General features: G+C 42.9%; 1 protein-coding gene across 2 annotated transcripts in view; it reads right to left on the minus strand.

Moving 5' to 3' along the window:
- Positions 1 to 3497: 3497 nt before the first annotated feature.
- The window catches only part of TRIM35 (tripartite motif containing 35), an 85034-nt gene continuing 70178 nt past the window's right edge, over positions 3498 to 18353 (minus strand). For both annotated transcript variants that reach the window (XM_029596204.1, XM_029596205.1), the window contains 2 exons: positions 14986 to 15107; positions 3498 to 4552 (listed from right to left, as the gene is read on the minus strand). In XM_029596204.1, coding sequence (XP_029452064.1) covers positions 3978 to 4552; positions 14986 to 15107 — 697 coding nt within the window. In that variant the 3' untranslated portion in view covers positions 3498 to 3977. The remainder of the gene's footprint in view (positions 4553 to 14985; positions 15108 to 18353) is intronic.

Here is an 18353-nt window from a genome sequence, read left to right on the forward strand (position 1 = left end):
GTGGTCAACATGGATCACCAGACTGCATATTTCAGTCCTGTCAGCATTGTGGAAAAAAGAAAATGGACAGAGCAAAGAGAGGATACACGTATAAAAACCTGCAGGAGCAGTTTGTTTTTTTTTTGTTTTTTTTAATAGACTGTCAGGCTACACAGGGGAGAACCCACCATGCAGCTGGCAGACAGCTTGAAAAAAAGAATAAACTACAAGAAAGAAAAGCTGCAGCTCTAGAAAATATGCCTTACAAAACTGCAAGAGAGCAAAGCTGAATATTGTGAAAAACATTTCTAATAAAAAAAAAAAAAAAAAGAGCAGCACAAGCTCCACAACTGTGAGATGACAGCTCCATGGAAGAGAAGAGACTGAGGGACTCTGCCTAGGGGGCAGAGTGATGACTACAGCTGCACATGCTCTGTAGGGCATGCTGAAAACTCTAGAATCTTTGAGATCAAAGTTCCGTGCCAGGCTCCATCCGATGATATCACCCATGGGTGAAGATTACAATCCTGCTTGTCCTAGGAGAAATATCATTGACATTATCATCTGCCACTCTTCCAGGAACTCTGACCTCTGCCTGCCCACTTCCCCAGCATTTCAAATCATCAAAAGGGCAGACTCCAAGTGGACCCTCCACCCCCATACTTGGCCATCTTAGTGATTTGACCTGTGCCATGCTTTTTTTTTTTTTTTTTGGGAGGGGGGAGGGGGGGATGGGAGCACCATCTCATTCCTCACCTTAGGCAACAGATTGTCTCGAGCTGCCCCTGCTTGTGGTGTGAGCAAAAAGCTCTAGCTCCTGTAGCCTGCTCTGCATAAAAACTGATTACTTGTCAGAGTCAGGCTCCAGTTGCACCGAGAGGAATTCTTCCTTGTTGGGCTTAAGATCTATCACCAATATGTAGGAGGTAGACCCTTTTCGCTACAGCTTTTAGTTGTCCAATTTATGAGAGGCCTGCTTCACTTACAGAGCTTGTTTTCAGAAATTAAATTTTGGAACTAAAGAAATAGAAGAAACTAATCTTGCAATGAATGCTATACTATTATTGATCAGCAAAGTAAGAAATAAAGTCTCTTCCATGCAGCGTCCCTATAAAGTTCTATAAAACTATTTTGTTTTGCATTACTCATGTTGTCACTAAATGAATTTCCCTTTGTAACAGAATATTACTTGAAGCCCAACTCCTCTAAGAAAAAATGACAAGATGCAGGCGTAGCACCTAATGTTTATAGCAGCTTGCTACAAACCAGGGAAGCCAGGATTTATATCCCACTGCCGCAACTTGTGACCTTGGCCAAGTCATTTCACCCTCCCTTGCCTCAGGTACAAACTCTGAATGAGAGGCCTCTGGGGACAAGGAAATAATCATAGTACCTGAATGTAATCTGCTTTAAAGTAGCTGAAAGGCAGAATATAAACAAAAATAAATTCTCCCATGAGGCCTCTGGTTGTGTTTTGGGCCCTCAACATGATTCTGACCCAGCTGATGAAAGCTCTCTTTAAGCCTCTGTGCTCTTAGGTACCTGACCTGGAACATTGGATTTTTGGTGGTGGTCATGGCAGCATGCAGGGAAAGCAAGCACCAGGTTCTAATAACCTATTCACCTTTTATCTGTACACCTACCCTAAGTTTCTGCCTAAGGTGATTTTAGAATTTGATCTGAACCAGTCAATTGTCCTTCCAACATTCTCTCAGGCCACATGTCCACGAAGGTGAACAAACATTGCTAAGTTTGCACTGTTAAAGAGCCTGGACTTTCTACCTGGAGTGGACTCTGCTTTTTGTTTCTTTTGACAGCAATGAACTGGGTACTGCCATTGGCAAACAGATTTTATCCAACTGACTAGCAGACTGCATCTCTTTCTGTTATGCCCAGCTAGGCCAGAATCTGGTGGGTCACATCAAGATTCAGTGTCAGAACTATGGCAGGAGATCTGCAAAAATACAAAGTTCCCTCCACATATTCATATCACACTACTGTTTGAACAGGGACTCCTGCTGGCTAGTCTGTCCTGAGGTGTACAACTCAACACCATGCGCCCTCCTAGGCCCATTGCTTTTGTTCCAGGGTGCCCTTCATAGGAAGAAAAAAAGAAAAGCTCTGCTGCTAACAAAAAAAATATAAGTGTTGTGCCCATCCGCAGTTTCTCCTTTATTCATTCGGGGCAAGCTGGAGCTAGGGATTCCAAACTAGTGAAGACTACCATCCTGTTTGCCCTGGGACAAAAACTTTGACATAAAAGTTCCAGTTTCTAGAACTTTGACTGTACCTCTAGCTATTGCCATGTATCCAATGCAAGGGCCCTTTTACTCTTATACCTTAGGAGAAGCCAACTCCAAGGGGAGGTGGGACAGTTTTGTGAGGTTCAACATCCTGCTGTCTGAGTACACCTGTTACAAGCAACTGATATGAATTGGGACTGCAACTCATTGCTTTAGAGATTCTTGCAACGCAAATGGTTATTTCCTTAGCCATCATTTAGACAAAGGCATGGTATACCATATTCTCATTAGGAAACATACATTTCTGCTTCTCCTAGGAGTATCTAATAGAAGACCAGTGAAACAAGTATTATCAGAAAGGAATGATAGAAGGGATTCAAGTCATTTTTGCTCTACCAGTCAGACAAGAATTGTATGACATCCTCCTCTCGCAATGCTTTTCAATCCAGTCCTTGGGATACACATAGCCAGTCAAGTTTTCAGGATATCCACAATGAACATGAATGGAATAGTTTTGCATTCAATGGAGACAGTACATGTAAATCTCTCATGCACATTCATTGTGGATACTCTGAAAACCTGACTGGGTCGAGAACCACTGCCATAGAGGAAGATGAGCCATGACAGACATTTCTTACCTATTTTGACAGGAAGCTATAGTAAACTAATTTTCCATCTTAGCTGTCATGGATTCTAAGATGGCAAACATCTGTTCAAGTGGCGGAGGTGAGAGCATATCAACAGCAGAAGCTGCACTGTGTCATAAGAACATAAGAAAATGCCATACTGGGTCAGACCAAGGGTCCATCAAGCCCAGCATCCTGTTTCCAACAGTGGCCAATCCAGGCCATAAGAACCTGGCAAGTACCCAAAAACTAAGTCTATTCCATGTAACCATTGCTAATGGCAGAGCTATTCTAAGTGAACTTAATAGCAGGTAATGGACTTCTCCAAGAACTTATCCAATCCTTTTTTAAACACAGTAGTATAGTATACTAACTGCACTAACCACATTCTCTGGCAACAAATTCCAGAGTTTAATTGTGCGTTGAGTAAAAAGAACTTTCTCCGATTAGTTTTAATTGTGCCCCATGCTAATTTCATGGAGTGCCCCCTAGTCTTTCTACTATCCGAAAGAGTAAAGAGAGTCCATGCATGCTCAGTAAAATCTCCCTTTTTCTGAGCTCTGAGACAGCTTGTATCACAGTGCCATTGGATGTAGTCATCCACAGGTATGGCTGATCTTTGTCCAACTTGTCCACAGCAAAAAATAAATTCAGCTGAATCCACTCTCCATTTTATTACACAAAGTTATTACACCATTTTAAACAATTTTTATTCATGTGTTAAACCTATCAATACTTTTCTTAAAGAAAATGTTTGTTTAAACAATTTAGAAGATCTAAAAGCTTTTCGCACCAGAAGAGACCATTATCTGCTGTAACAAATTACCTGGCATGGTGGGCATATTGCATGCAGATGACAGTGGCTGATTTCTATCAGCTTGGAAGTGGCAGTACCCATTTAGTCAGATTATCTTAGTAAAGGTCAAGAAGGTTAAATACATACACAAAAACAGAACAATTCATAAAGGAGAAAGAAAAAACAGAAGTACAACAGGCTTTTCAGGCCCATGATTCATAAAAGTCTTATTTCTGTCAGTCTAGTTACTTAACTAATATAAAACTACTGGCCCAGAGAGAACTTAAACATGAAAATTGTGCTATAAGCCCATTGGCCAGATGCACAACAAGCTTATGGCACATATTCATCCTTAATGACTATTTTAATAGGGCAGATTCTAAGAGACTCTGAAGGAGCATTTGATTTCGATCCTCCCACAAGAAAGTACGGAAAGACAATCTCTGAGAAATTCTCGTGAAAGGTGTAGATATGTGATTTCTCATCTCCATCGTAAAAGGAGAGCTCCCCCTCATCACAGTCCAACTCTACACGGAGCCGCTTCACGGGGCTCTTCAGCTCCAGCCTCAAGTTTGAAGACGTGAAGATCCAGCAATTCGGCTCAAAGACTTCACTGTAGTCAATGTACCAGGGGCCATGGTCTTCACTTTTTTTCTGGCCATTATGCTTCCTGCTGATGCCAACACGCCAGTGCGGAATACCCCCAATATCTACTTCCCAATGATGTGACCCCTTTGAGAAACCCGTGGAGCCCAGTATGCAGGGTTCACCGGTAAACTGCTCTGGATTGATCCCCATATACTTTACTCTGTAGCTCTCCACATTATAGCCTGTGTTTGTCACACTGGTAAAGTCATCAGAGATAGTAAGACAGCATGCAGCTGTGATGGGATCAAAAGTGAAGGGTACTAGGTTTAGAAAAAAGAAATAGATTAGCTGAATACTAAACTTACTAATGCAGACCCTGTATAAAAAGAATGCTACATTATAAAGTTATGAATCCAGACTGTAGAGACCTACTTCATTCAAGTTAGGTGTCATACCTTTGGGATGCATACAAAGCTGAAGTATATTGATATGCAGCATTAGGGGGAACTACATACTTTAAAATTATTCTCTCAGTTTCGGTGCCTGCTTCTATGTGCTGTTCATAAGGTTATTCTTCCAATCTCTGGTAAATCAATTATGGTGGGCTCAGTAGAGTCCCTTATAGAGCCAAGGAGAGGCTGGGGATATAATCTTGGAAGGAACAGAAGGTGCTTTAAGTGTGCTCAACCACAAGGCCATAATGTGGCCATGTCGAAGACATAACCTAGTCTTATAATTAGCAACTGTTTATTTAACCTACATTAGGCACTGTATCTTTTACTTATACCTATATTAGGCAATGTATCTTTACTGGTTAACCCCATATTTACTTATCCAAGTTATATCGACCTGTTCTTTGTAAGACATTTACTTGTCAATGTTATTGTTCTGTTAAAATGTAAACCGAATTGATCAGTAATTCTGTTATTGGAAAGTCGGTATATAAAAATGCTAAATAAATAAATAAATGTAGTTAGCCCAGTGCAGCCCAGAACAGAGGCATGAGGAAGGGGGTGGGACTGGAGCTTGCTGACAGCAGAGATGGGGGCAAAATGGCATTGAACCAGGATAATTTAAAGCTATTACCTTAGCAGCTCCCTCTTTTCCCACTGTAAACTGGACAGTAAATAAGATGAATTTTACAGGTAAAACATGTAAAGGTGAATGTAATTGTGTGTCAGTTACAGTATTTTTAAATTATAGTAAGTGAAGCTTCTATTTAGAATCACCTGTTAAATATAAAATCTGTTAGACCATTCAACTGAATATGGCTAATAATTTTATGCTTTATCTGGCTGCAGGACTCACCAACTATGACAACCTGAGAATTGCTTATTAGCCTATCGTGAAACCAGTGCAAACAAGCTAATTTATCTTGTTACAATAAGACAAAATGGCAGAGAGAAACTTGGACAGGGAAAAGGACAGACACAGAGATGGAAGCTGCAAGGTGACAAGTGTGTAGATGGAAAAACTGAAAGCACAGGGTAAGTATTTAAAATATTCCCAAGTAGCTTCCATAGTTAGTAACCTAGCTAGGAGACCTAGAGTTTAATCTTCATATTTCTCAGTTCTTAGAATAGAATCCAGGACCAAAAAATATACAACTCTGGACACAGCAGTGAAGGGTGTAAGGTTTTCTATTCAACATTTGAAGTCATACAAAAAAACTGAGAGATATTCTCTTATTCCAAATAATTCTTATACATATGAAGGGGTTACAAAGAATTTGGCATTCACAACTGTTTTCAAATATTTTACTAGCACATATAATCATTAACAATCATATATTAAACCACATTAGTTCTGACATACAAATGACAATGCACACTTCAATTCTTTCTTTATTGTATATCACCAAACTGCAATCACCACTATTATAATACTCTCATGCCCAACTTCCATCCTGTACATTAGTAACCCATACCAACATATATAGTATTATATTATAGTAGTGATTGCAGTTTGTGGATGTTAGTTTGTAAATGGTTTGTATGTTTAAGTTTGGGATGTGCATTAGGTTTATTGCATAGTGTGAAGTATGGCTGTTGGTATTTGGATGTGGGGACTTTAATATTAATAGTTCCCCGCAGGAAATGTTTGGGTAGTGTGTGTATGTTTAGTGAGAGAGTGGATATGAGGTTATGTTATGTATGTGAAGTATAAAGTTTGTTGTATTGTGGGAACGTTACATTGTCATCAATAGTACCCAGTGTGTATCGTGGATTGGTCAACATCAACTATGTGATGAGGTGGGGCTGTAAGGATAGTGATGTAAGACACTAATTTAAGGGCCGGGTGTTAGCGTGGTGTATGGTGCCGACATTTACAGCGTGGTGATGTGTGTCCTGAGAAGAAGTGAATGTCTGTTGTCAGTTGGAAGAAATTATTGAAGGTAAGATAATTAACAGTTTGAGGTTATGTTAGCTAGAGATAAGTAGAGAAGGAGTAACTGAATTAGATTTTTGATGGTTTATATGTGTGTGCCTTTTTTGAATAGGTGCACGGGAATTCAGCGTTAAGACCCGTTGTGGAGAAAGTGGCGTGGAGAGTTTTATTTTAGGAGTAAATGGAATGATATTCCGAGAAGGCTCAAGTATGGATAAAATATATAAGTAAGATAAGAGATATATTTGAAAATGGGTAAGCATTATACAAAGAAAGACTAACATAGAAATAACGGCAGAAGACGACCAAACAGCCCATCCAGTCTGCCCAGCAAGCTTTGCACATTTTTTTCTCTCATACTTATCTGTTTTTTTTCTCATTCATGTTATCATTGAATTTTGTTCTAGGGTTACCATAGGTTAGTGGTGGCAGACATGAACAAAGTAACATTGGAGTAAATGATTTAATATTTAGTGAGGTTGGGAGATGGATATTAGATTATTTGCGATTTTTATGTTTTAAAAAATTGTTTGTGTATTCAGGTGTTATCGGGAATGTGGAGAAGTCAGTTCAGATGTGGTATCAGAAGCCATTGGCGAAACAAGGAACCTTGTAGAGAATATTGATAGAAGACGAGTTGAGTCATCTGAACCATCTGGGGTATTTGAGAGAAGGTTTCAACTATTGAGAAGAATTGAATCATCTGAAATGATAGTGGTGTTAAACTATTTGAAATCACAAAGGGGTGTTATTTAGTGAGTAAAATAACTGAATCTCCTGAATTAAGAGTATGTCTACAACTTTTAGTGTTTGTTTTATTGAGATGGGTGGGTATATTATGGGTTGTGTGTGAATGGGTGATGTATGCATGTGGGTTACAGGGATTTTAAGATGCATTGAATATTTCTGGCATGTTCTTAGATAATGTTAATATCATGTGATTAGTATATGTAATGAGTGTAATTTATGGTGATACACAATGTAAAGAAATAAAGAATTGAAGTGTACATTGTCACTGTATGTCAGAACTAATGTGGTTTAATATAATTGTTGATTATATGTGCTAGTAAAATATTTGAATGCCAAAAAATTCTTTGTAACTCCTTCATATGTATAAGCAACATTTGAAGTGCCTATGCCCATATCTTTTGTGGGTAGTCCCAGGTAAATGAAAGTGGCAGTCTGTGCTTGTCATGAACACTATGAAAATGCAAATAGTACCATATACAGTTGTGCTCATAGGTTTACATACCTTTGGCAGAATTTGTAAGATGTCAAGTATTTTAAGAAAACATGGGTGTTCAGACAAAAAACAAGTCTTATTTTTGTGCTTCAAAATAAACAATTTTATGCACAAACCATAGCAAAAGGAAAAGCAATGTTGCTTACCTGTAACAGGTGTTCTCACAGGACAGCAGGATGTTAGTCCTCACATATGGGTGACATCATAGGCGGTGACATATGGATTCCATCCAATCATGGAACACTTCTGTCAAAGTTTCCAGAACTTTGACTGGCCCCTACTGGGCATGCCCAGCATGGCACTAACCCTGCAGCCAGCAGGGGTAACCTTCAGTCTTGTTAAAAAGCTACAGGTAGTGCCGAAAATAAAAGAAAACGTTACGAACCCGGCGGGCGGGTTTCGTGAGAACTAACATCCTGCTGTCCTGTGAGAACACCTGTTACAGGTAAGCAACATTTGCTTTCTCACAGGACAAGCAAGATGGTAGTCCTCACATATGGGTGAGTACAGAACTAAGGATGTCAGAGTATGCACCAAATGTACTTAGGCATGCAAGGCATTAGGCCTGGGATGAAATTTGGCCGAGGGCATCCTGAACCCCACTGGGCAGGTGGAAGGGTGTTGGTACGTCACGGTGTAAATAGGTTGCGCAAGTCAGACTGGCCAAAGATGAAAATCTTGTCTTCCGTCTTTGTCTAAGCAATAATGTGCTGTAAAGGTATGGAGAGAACTCCAAGTGGCAACCCTGCAAATGTCAGGAAGCGGCACCAAATGTAGGTGTGCTACTGAAGTCGCCATGGCCCTCACAGAGAGTGCTTTAACACGGTCTTGAAGTGGAATGCCTGCTTGCTGATAGCAAAAGGTTATGCAATCCACCAACCAGGAGGAGAGAGAGAGTCTGCTTACCCACAGGCTGCCCCAATTTGATAGGATGGAAAAAGAGAAACAATTGAGTGCTTTTCCTGTGGGCAGCTGTATGGTCTAGGTAGAATGCTATAGCCTGTTTGCAGTCAAGGGTATGCAGAGCCTGCTCTCCTGGATTGGAATGGGACCTGGAAAGAAAGGTAGGTAGTATAATGGATTGATTGAGATGAAACTCCGAAACTAGCTTAAGTAAAAATTTAGGGTGAGTGCGGAGGACTGCCCGGTCCTGTAGAAGTTTAGTGTAAGGCGGGTATGTAACTAGCGCCTGTAATTCACTAACTCTGCGAGCGGAAGTGATTGCCAAAAGGAAAATCACTTTCCATGTGAGATATCTAAGGTCACAGGATTGAAGAGGCTCGAATGGTTTCATGAGCTGACCCAAAACTAGGTTGAGGTCCCAAGAAGGGGCCGGAAGACGCAGATGAGGCTTGAGGTGAAGCAAGCCTTTCAAAAAATGTGTTACCAGAGGTTGTACTGATATGGGAACATCTGACATTTATGGAAGGCGGCTACTGCACTGACATGCATTCTGATGGAGGAAGCTTTTAGACCTGACTGACAAATGCCAGAGATAGTCCAGAAACTTTGTGATTGGACAGGTAAAGGGGTCAAGGGATTGAGAAGAGCACCATGACGTGAACCTGGTCCATTTGCAAGAATACGATTTCCTCATGGAAGGCTTCCGTGAAGAAATCAGGACACGGGAAACTGGCTCAGAAAGGTTAAGTGGTTGAAGGATTAACCTTTCAACATCCATGCCGTCAGGGACAAGGCTTGAAGATTGGAGTGGCGTAGGCACCCGACGTTTTGAGTGATTAGAAGCGGGTCCCTTCCCAAGGGAATGTGCCTGTGAATGGAGAGATCCTGAAGTATTGGAAACCACACTTGGCGCGGCCAGTGGGGTGCTCCAGGATCATGGTTCCCTTGTCCTGTCGTAACTTCATGAGAGTCTTCGAGAGAAGTGGAAGTGGAGGGAATGCATATAGGAGACTGGTTGCCCATGATAGGGAGAACGTGTCTCTTGGCTGATAGTGTTGGCTGCGAGTGAGAGAGCAGAAGTTGTCTACTTTGCGAATTTGAGGTGACGCAAAGAGGTCTATTTGAGGATAACCTCATCGTTGGAAGATCTATTTCGCTACTGAGGGGTTGAGAGACCACTCGTGCAGTTGTCTGCTAACACATTGTCCACTCCCGGCAAGTAGGTGGCCCTGAGGTCCATCTAGTGGGAGAGGGCCTCCGCCTATATCTGAGCAGCTTCCTGACACAGAAGGTAGGAGCCTGTCCCTCCCTGTTTATTGATGTACCACATGGCCACCTGGTTGTCCATCTGGATCAGGATGACTTGGTTGGAGAGGAGATCCTGAAATACCCTGAGAGCATATCTGATTGCCCGAAGCTCCAGGAAATTTGGAGTTTGGCTTCCTCTGGAGACCAAGATCCTTGTGACTGCAGATCGGCCATGTGGGCTCCCCAGCCGAGGTTGGACGCAGTGGTGAGAGTTATCTGAGGGTCTGGAGCCTGGAAGGGCAAGCCCTGGAGGAGATTGACCTGATTTCTCCACCAGGCGAGAGAAACTGACGGAGTGAGTCTGTTACATGGACAATGGTCAACAGGGGCTGAATGGATTGAGTCCATTGTGACCTTAGAGTCCACTGCATGACGCAATGCCAAACGGGCCATTGGGGTGACCTGAACTGAGGACACAAGTCCCAGGAGGATGAGAAAGTAGTGTGCAGTCGTGGAGTGCTGCTGGTGTGCGTCGAGGCAGAAAAGCCTTTGCCTGTAAGGTGTCCAAGTCTGCCCCAATGAACAATAAGGTTTGAGATGGGACTAATTAGGATTTGTCGTAGTTGACGAGAAATCCGAGCGAAATTAGAGTGTGTAAGGTAAGATGTAGGGACGACAGAGCAGCTTGCTGAGTGGGAGCCCTGATTAACCAATCGTCTAGATAGGGGTAGACGTGGACACCTTGAGTCCTGAGGAAGGCTGCAACTCTGCGATGAGTTATTTTGTGAAGATTTGTGGTGCAGACGCGAGGCCGAATGGAAGCACTCTGTATTGGTAGTGCTTGGGGCCTACTAGAAGCCGCAGGTATTTGCGATGAGATGGAATTATTGCAATATGAGTGAATGTGTCCTGGAGGTCTAGAGAGCAGAGCCAATCTCCTCTTTGTAGAAGAGGAAGAAGAAAGCCAAAGGTTACCATTTTGAACTTCTCTCGCTGGAGGTACTTGAGGGCACGTAGATCCAGAATTGGACGAATGCCTCCCGATTTTTTGGGGATTAGAAAGTACTGGGAATAGAACCCTAGGCCATGCTGAGAGTAGGGTACTGGTTCTATTGCCTTGGACTGGAGGAAGAGGGAGACCTCCTGTTCCAGAAGGATGGAGTGATCGGATGTTCTCCACGTTGGTAGAGGTGGAGAGTCTGGTGGAATAGAGAGAAGGTTCAGACGATAACCTTGCGCAATTATCGCTAGGACCCACTGTTCAGAGGTGATTGAGTGCCACCTGTTGTTGAAATGGCACAATCGACCTCCCACTGGAATGTGGGGCAATGGAAGCTGGCTGCTGCTTTCTATGCAGGAGTCAAAAACCGGAAGCAAGGCACAGCTGAGGAGCTGCTTGCGGTTTTTGTTTTCGTTTTCATGTCTGATGAGACTGGGTTTTTTAGAATGGTCTCTAGGACGGGTTCTAGTTGGTGGTGGGTAGGACTTTTTAGAGTCCTTCCAAAAGGGCTGTTTTGAAGAGTACTCGGAAGGCATCAGAGAGAGCTGACTTAGGGTCTCATGATGGTCCTTGAGTTCCGCCACTGTCTGTTGAATCTGCTCGCCAAACAGATTGTCTCCTACACAGAGCAGGTCGGACAATCTGTCCTGAACTTCAGGGCGAAGGTCGAAAGACTTGAGCCAGGCCCATCGTCTTGCCGCGATAGCAGCTGCAGATACCCTGGTAGCAGTGTCAAAGATATCATAGGATGATCTGATCTCATGCTTGCCTGCCTCAAAACCCTTGTTTACTAGGGTTTGGAGTTGCTCTTGAAATTGCTGAGGCAGGGAGTCTATTAAGTCTTGTATCTGCTTAAATAAGACCCTATTATATTGGGTCATATAGAGCTGATAAGAGGCAATTCTAGAGATGAGCATTGATCTCTGGAAGACACGGTGACCAATGGCATCTAGAAATTTCTGTTCCTTGCCTGGGGGAAAGAAATTGAGGTTTTGATTTCCTTGCTCTTTTCTGGGCAGATTAGACAACCACAGATTGGTGATCCAATTGAGGTTTGCGAAAGCCTGGAGCTGACTGAACAAGATAATTGGTGTCAGCTTTCCTGTGGACTGGAGCAACAGAGCAAGGATGTTCCCAGTTCTTTGAGGAAATCCAACAGAACCTAATGGATAGGGATGGAGGTTATTTACTTAGGAGCATCCAGGAATAGCTCCATCATTTGATGCCTGTCATCTTGTTCAGTCTGCAATTGGAAGGGAACCAATTCAGACATCTCCTTCACAAAATTTATGAAGGAAAGGTCCTCTGGAGGAGAACGCTTTCTGCTTTCAGTAGGTGAAGGTGGTGAAGGCAAATCTGTGTCTGGTGAAGAATCATCAGTCCAGGTGTCGTAAGGATCAGCACCTGCTCCTCTAGGGACTAGAGGAGGATGAGGTGGTGGGATCCCCGAAGATCCTGGTCGAGGCTCCGAAGGAATAACTGGAGGCACCGCTGAAGTCATCGAAGGCACCGGTGCAGGCATAGAGGGCATCGATGGGTGGCCCGATGGATGCGTTGGCACCGGACGTATCTGTATCGACGGCTGAGGCATCGGTAGAACACCTGATGGAGGGATGCGGAATGGTGTTTCTCCTCCCGATGACAAAGCAAGCGGGGAGGGCACCGGAGCCATCGGTGACCCGGGGTCCATCGGTGGAAAAGCGACCATAAGCACTTCCATCCTCGAGAGCAGCGGTGCCAGTGCTGTTGGAATTGGGTCAGTAGTCAGTTCCACAATCGGTACCAGTGTCTGAGGAACCTGGAGTTGATGCATCGCCTTGTCGATGGCCTCCTGAACCATCCGGTACAGTTCTTCTTGGAGACCTGGAGCAAGCAGCCCTGGCTCCGGAACAGAAGAAGGAGACAGAGGCATAGCCGGAGGGACCACCATTAAAGGCAGAGTCGCTGCTCCCGATACCCTGTAAGGTGAGGGTTGCCTCGGTGACCTGGTCGCCGAAAATGTCTGTGCCTTTTCTGGACGGGGCTTAGACGGCAGTTCGGACGATGGAGAGGTCAATGATTTCGCTCCCTCGATGGTCCGAGACTTTCAATGCCGGTGTTTATCTCTACAATCCCCTCGATCCTGAGGGGGAGTAGAGGGTGTCAAAGGCCGAGAAGTCGTCGATGCCAGACGGTCACTGGCCGAAGGTTGATGCCGGTTCTGATGACGTCGATGCAATAGATGGCGTCTGGGTTTGAGCACGGAAGAGAAGTTCCATCTTTTCCATTCTAGCCTTGCGACCTTTTGGTGTGATAAGGGCACATTTGGTGCAGGTTAGGACATAGTGCTCACATCCAAGACATTACACAGACCTTGTGAGGGTCTGTAATGGACATGGTGCGATTACAGTCCGGGCACCGGTGGAACCCCGACACCATGGCCATGAAAATTTTTAGCCTTGGTACAGTCGACGACCAGTAGGCCGCGAGGGCTAAACTAAACTGTAATAGACGGAAAATGGGTAAAAAACTTACCGGAGAACCACGGCTTGAAAACATTGAAGGAGGGACCCCTGTGGGGTAAATTAATTTTTATTAATTCCGTGAGGAAAATTCCTGTCAGGAATCTCTGCAGAGCTCCTTAACCGCGTGGCTACTGCTGCGTGGAAAAAAGAAGACTGAAGGGGGGACCCCTGCTGGCTGCAGGGTTAGTGCCATGCTGGGCATGCCCAGTAGGGGCCAAAGTTCTGGCCAGAACTTTGACAGAAGTGTTCCGTGATTGGGCTCCATCCTGAGATGTCACCCATATGTGAGGACTACCATCCTGCTTGTCCTGTGAGAATAATAAAATCAAAAGTTCACACTCTTGAATGTTTGGGCTAATATGCACCCAAGTTGACACACACGTTTAGATGGCAATGAAGGATATTTATCCACACCTGTGACTTGTTCAATTGTAACTGGTGTCTGCGTAGAAATAATCAATGATTTTTTTTAGCTCTTGAGGAAACCCATCTGCTGGCAGGGGAGCATAAACCCACTGTTCCTGAATCCATCTGTCTACATGCTAGGAAAAAAGCCATTGCTGCACTTATACCACAAAACAGCCCACTTACAATACGCTAAACAGCATCTAGAGAAGTCTCAACTTCTGGAACAAAATTTGGAATGATGAGACTAAAATTGGACTTTATGGTCACAACCATAAATGCTATGTTTGGAGAGAAGTCATAAAACCCCCAAGTGGATCTCTGCTGTTTTGGTTGGGGGTATGAGTTACTGCAGCACAGGGAATTTAGTCAAAATTCATTGCAGGATGAATGCATCTTATCAGAAAATATTGGAGGAGAATTTGCATTCATCAGCCAGGAAGCTGCATATGGGGTGCACTTGGACTTTCCAACATGACAATGATATGAAAAAGCCAAGTTGACCTTTCAGTAGCTGCAGCAGAAGAACGTGAAGGCTCTGGAGTGGCCATCACAGTCTCCTGACCTCAATATCATCAGGACACTTTGGGGAGAACTCAAACATGCAGTTCATGCTAGACAGAATTTACAGGATCTGGAGGCTTTTTGCCAAGAGGAATGGACAGCTTTACCAGATAAAAAAATAAAGTGCATCATTCACAACTATCACAAAAGACCGCAAGCTGACATTGATGCAAAAAGGGGGCAATACACGATATTAAGAATGAAGGGTATGTAAACTTTTGAACAAGACTATTTTATTTCCTTTATTGCTATCTAATGATTGTGATTATTTTATGTGATGCATAAAATAATTTAACTTGAAACAATAAAATTAACACATTTTGTCTGATCACTCATGTTTTCTCAAAATGCTACATATCTTACAAATTTTGCCAGGGGTATGTAAACTTATGAGCACATCTGTATTTGCCTTGAGGCCAAAAACATGAAATGCTGCAGGATCAGCAGAAGATGGTGCCTAAGCTTTCTTGGTCCTAACACAGTCAACTAATTTCTTACCCACTTTGATGGAATTCCGTATTTTTTCCCAAACTCTGTAATGTAGAGATCCTAGGTGGCGAGCAGTATCAATCATCATGCCTGGTGGGATAGTTTTGGGTTCGGCCACAGTGAAAGCAAATCTGAGCAGGGGGGGGGGGGGGGGGGGGCCCAAAAAAAAAAAAAACACATGGTCTCTCTCAATCACAGTGGTCAAATATAGCAAATTAACAGAAACTTCCATTATGAAATTTTGTCTTAATGTTTTACAATTAATATTCCTATATTCTTAACATTAAATGCTGGAAACACATGACTATAACTCACAAAAATTATTTTATGATATCAGGACCTTCATGACTGGCTATATGCAATCACCTCTCAGCAATAATGCAAACATACATGCATAGTGTTACACTGTTCAAGTGTAAATCATAGATGCCTAAAAACACAAATGTCTTGCTTTGAAAAATTTTAGTTGCAAGGCAAGTTCCAACTTATCTTGAGAGAGATGCTGAAAGAGTTAAGATCAATGTATCTCTGATATGGTCCATGTTTTGGAAGCCTTTTCTTCATGCTTGGGGGGGGGGGGGGGGGGGGGATCTGTCTAGTGTTTCACAGCTTGGTATATATTTGAACCAGGTGTTCCTTGGCTATGGTTGCTCAGGCATGACTATTCTTAAAACAATGAAGCCACCATGTTAACAAATGTCTGAAATCAATCAGAACTGTATATTACCTCATATAGTTGGTTGAGGTAACGTGGGCAATGCTGATTATCTGTGAGTTGTTCCAATGACTGAATTTGCTGTGCAGGTGATGGTAGTGCTGAATCCTCTTTCAAGTCCTATTATGGTCTGCGCTTGGCCTGCAGGTGGTCTATTGGATGCTAGGAGTATGATCAAATAAATTGGAGCCAGACGTCTCAGTTCTTGAGCAATAAGCTGCGAGACTGGAATGATTTGACTAGGTGGCAGATATCTAAAAGTAACTTGTGGATAGATATGCCCGGAATAAGAACAGGCAGTAACACCCTCTGGGTCCACCCCCTGTAAAAACCACAGAGTTGTATGGGTGAGATCAGTGTCGTCGTCCCCACCACCACCACCACCCCGTAGTCCAAGAACAGTATGAGGACACAGGAGAGCACCCATCACGTCCTTCAGACACATGCATTGATGAAGCAGATGTCCGAGTATACAGAAGCTTCAATTGCTTCAAAGCACTAGTGTTCTATACCAATATTCTGCAGGATGCTGCCCTATTAATTATTGAACAAAAGCTTATATGGGCAGGAATTTCTACCAAACACAGGTAGTACTGGGGTATTTGGTATCTTATAGTTTTGACAGAATACTTTTGTTCAGTGAACACATTTTCCATCAGGTGAAGAGGCTTTCAGCCCTATCTACTGTATACCTCTATATAGCTGATTTTGAATTTATTTATACATCTGAGTTTTGGCAGGATATTATATTGTGGGAGCGGTTCAATGTTTTTTGAATCCGGTCTAGCACAATAGAGAGGCTGCAATAGTTTATTGGTTAGCTTAAAATTTCAGATCAGTAGAATTAAAAGTTTACTGTACCAAAGAATCATGAGAGCAGGGGCGGTTCTATAATGAGGCGGCTGCTTCAGGCAGCAAGATTGAGGCAACAAAATTGCCCCCTGAAACCTTCCTGCCACAGTTGCCTCACCATCCATGCAGGCAAACTGACGGCTTGAAGCTGCAAAGGGCTGGCAGGTTTCCACTCCCTACCAGCAAAAGACAGGTCCTGTGGCAATGCCAGCACAGGTGAAAGAGTAGATGACAGAGAGAGAGCAGGGCAGCGCAGTGGTGGGGGGTGATGGACATGTGCACACATGAGAGGGTGGTGGGGGTGGGGTATGCGTGTGTGAGGTTAAAGTTTGTGTACCCTTCTCCAGTCTGACATTCTCAGGACTACTGGAAATCTAAAGTTCCCATGTATGAAGAGTGGGAGATATTTTTGTATCCTTGTTAATTTTAATTATTGGATGTGATATATCTGCTGTTTTGATATTTGGTAATATTTAAAATATTTTTGACTGAATTTATCAGCAGATTTGACTTTCTTTTTATTAGTATATTTAATGTTTAATATTTGTGTTTGCATTGCTTACAGTTTGGCTTCTTGTGATTTCCAGTTCAGTTTTTGCACTTTTCAATTTATATTTTATGATCTGTTTATTCTGTATTTGGTGAGAGTGTGTTCTGCTTGTGTGACTGAAGCTTTAGGTATTCTGCTAGTATGTAGTTTGTGTAGGGATTTACAACAATCTGTTTTCCTAATAGGAGGTGTACTGGTGTTTAGGGCTTGATGTAATATTTGCACTATGGCTTTTTCATAGGTTGAGTGCTGGCAGTTATATGGAAGACTTACTATATTGAAATTGCAGTTCAGTTTATTCTTTGTTTTCTACGGGCCAAGTCCACACCCAGTGCACTTTACTAGATCCAATATGATATTAGGTCTATGGTAAACTGCCTCGATTACTACGAGAAAGGTAGTTTGAATAATAGTCTTAAAGTGTGGGCTTTTTTTTTGCAGTGTATACCTATATGTTGTGATATTTTTACTTCAGAAGATTGCATTTGGAAAATAGACATTCAAAGTACAATCTGCCTTTTTAGGTTGGGGAAGTTAATACATTTTAAAATGGAAAAGAATGCATAAGTTTTAATTTTGTGGGGAGGGGCGGGAAGGGGGAATGAAAGGCTCGTCTAGGGCATCGAAATCCCTTGTATCAGCCCTAAGATGGTGTGTGTGTCACACACACACACACACTCCCACTTAACAAAACCTCTCAGCCCCAGAGGGCAGATTCGGGAGAAGGGTGGAAGGTAGGTACAGGGAATGGAGAAGTTCTATTTCTAGACCCAGGAGGTAGGGCAGCCTAAGGCTGAGAACAAAAACAGGCCCAAAGAGTGAGTGGTTAGAGCAGTGGGCTGCAAACAAGGGAAGCCAGTGTTCAAATCCTATTGCCATTCCTTGTGACCTTTGGCACGTCACTTCTCCCTCCATTGCCTTCCCCCTGCCCCCTCTGATTTCACCTGCACCGGGCCATTGGTGGGGGGGGGGCACATTTCATCCTCCGCCTCAGGCAGCAGATTGCCTTGAGCCACCCCTGCATGAGTATTTTTGGGATCTTATGATTTGTAAGAGATATGGTCAGTTTTCCTCCAATTTTTAGGAAAGCCACTGATATCACCTTCCTCCATAATTCCAGTTTTCACCCTCGTGCTCTTAAAAATAATATTCCTGTCGGTGAATTCTTACAATTGTGCAGATTATGTGCCTCGGTTGATAAGTACAAATTCCAAGCTTGAAATCTTTTACAAAGATTTTTAATTTGCAGGTATTTTGCAG

This window comes from Rhinatrema bivittatum, chromosome 3, assembly GCF_901001135.1.
Source record: "Rhinatrema bivittatum chromosome 3, aRhiBiv1.1, whole genome shotgun sequence".
Taxonomy (NCBI): domain Eukaryota; kingdom Metazoa; phylum Chordata; class Amphibia; order Gymnophiona; family Rhinatrematidae; genus Rhinatrema; species Rhinatrema bivittatum.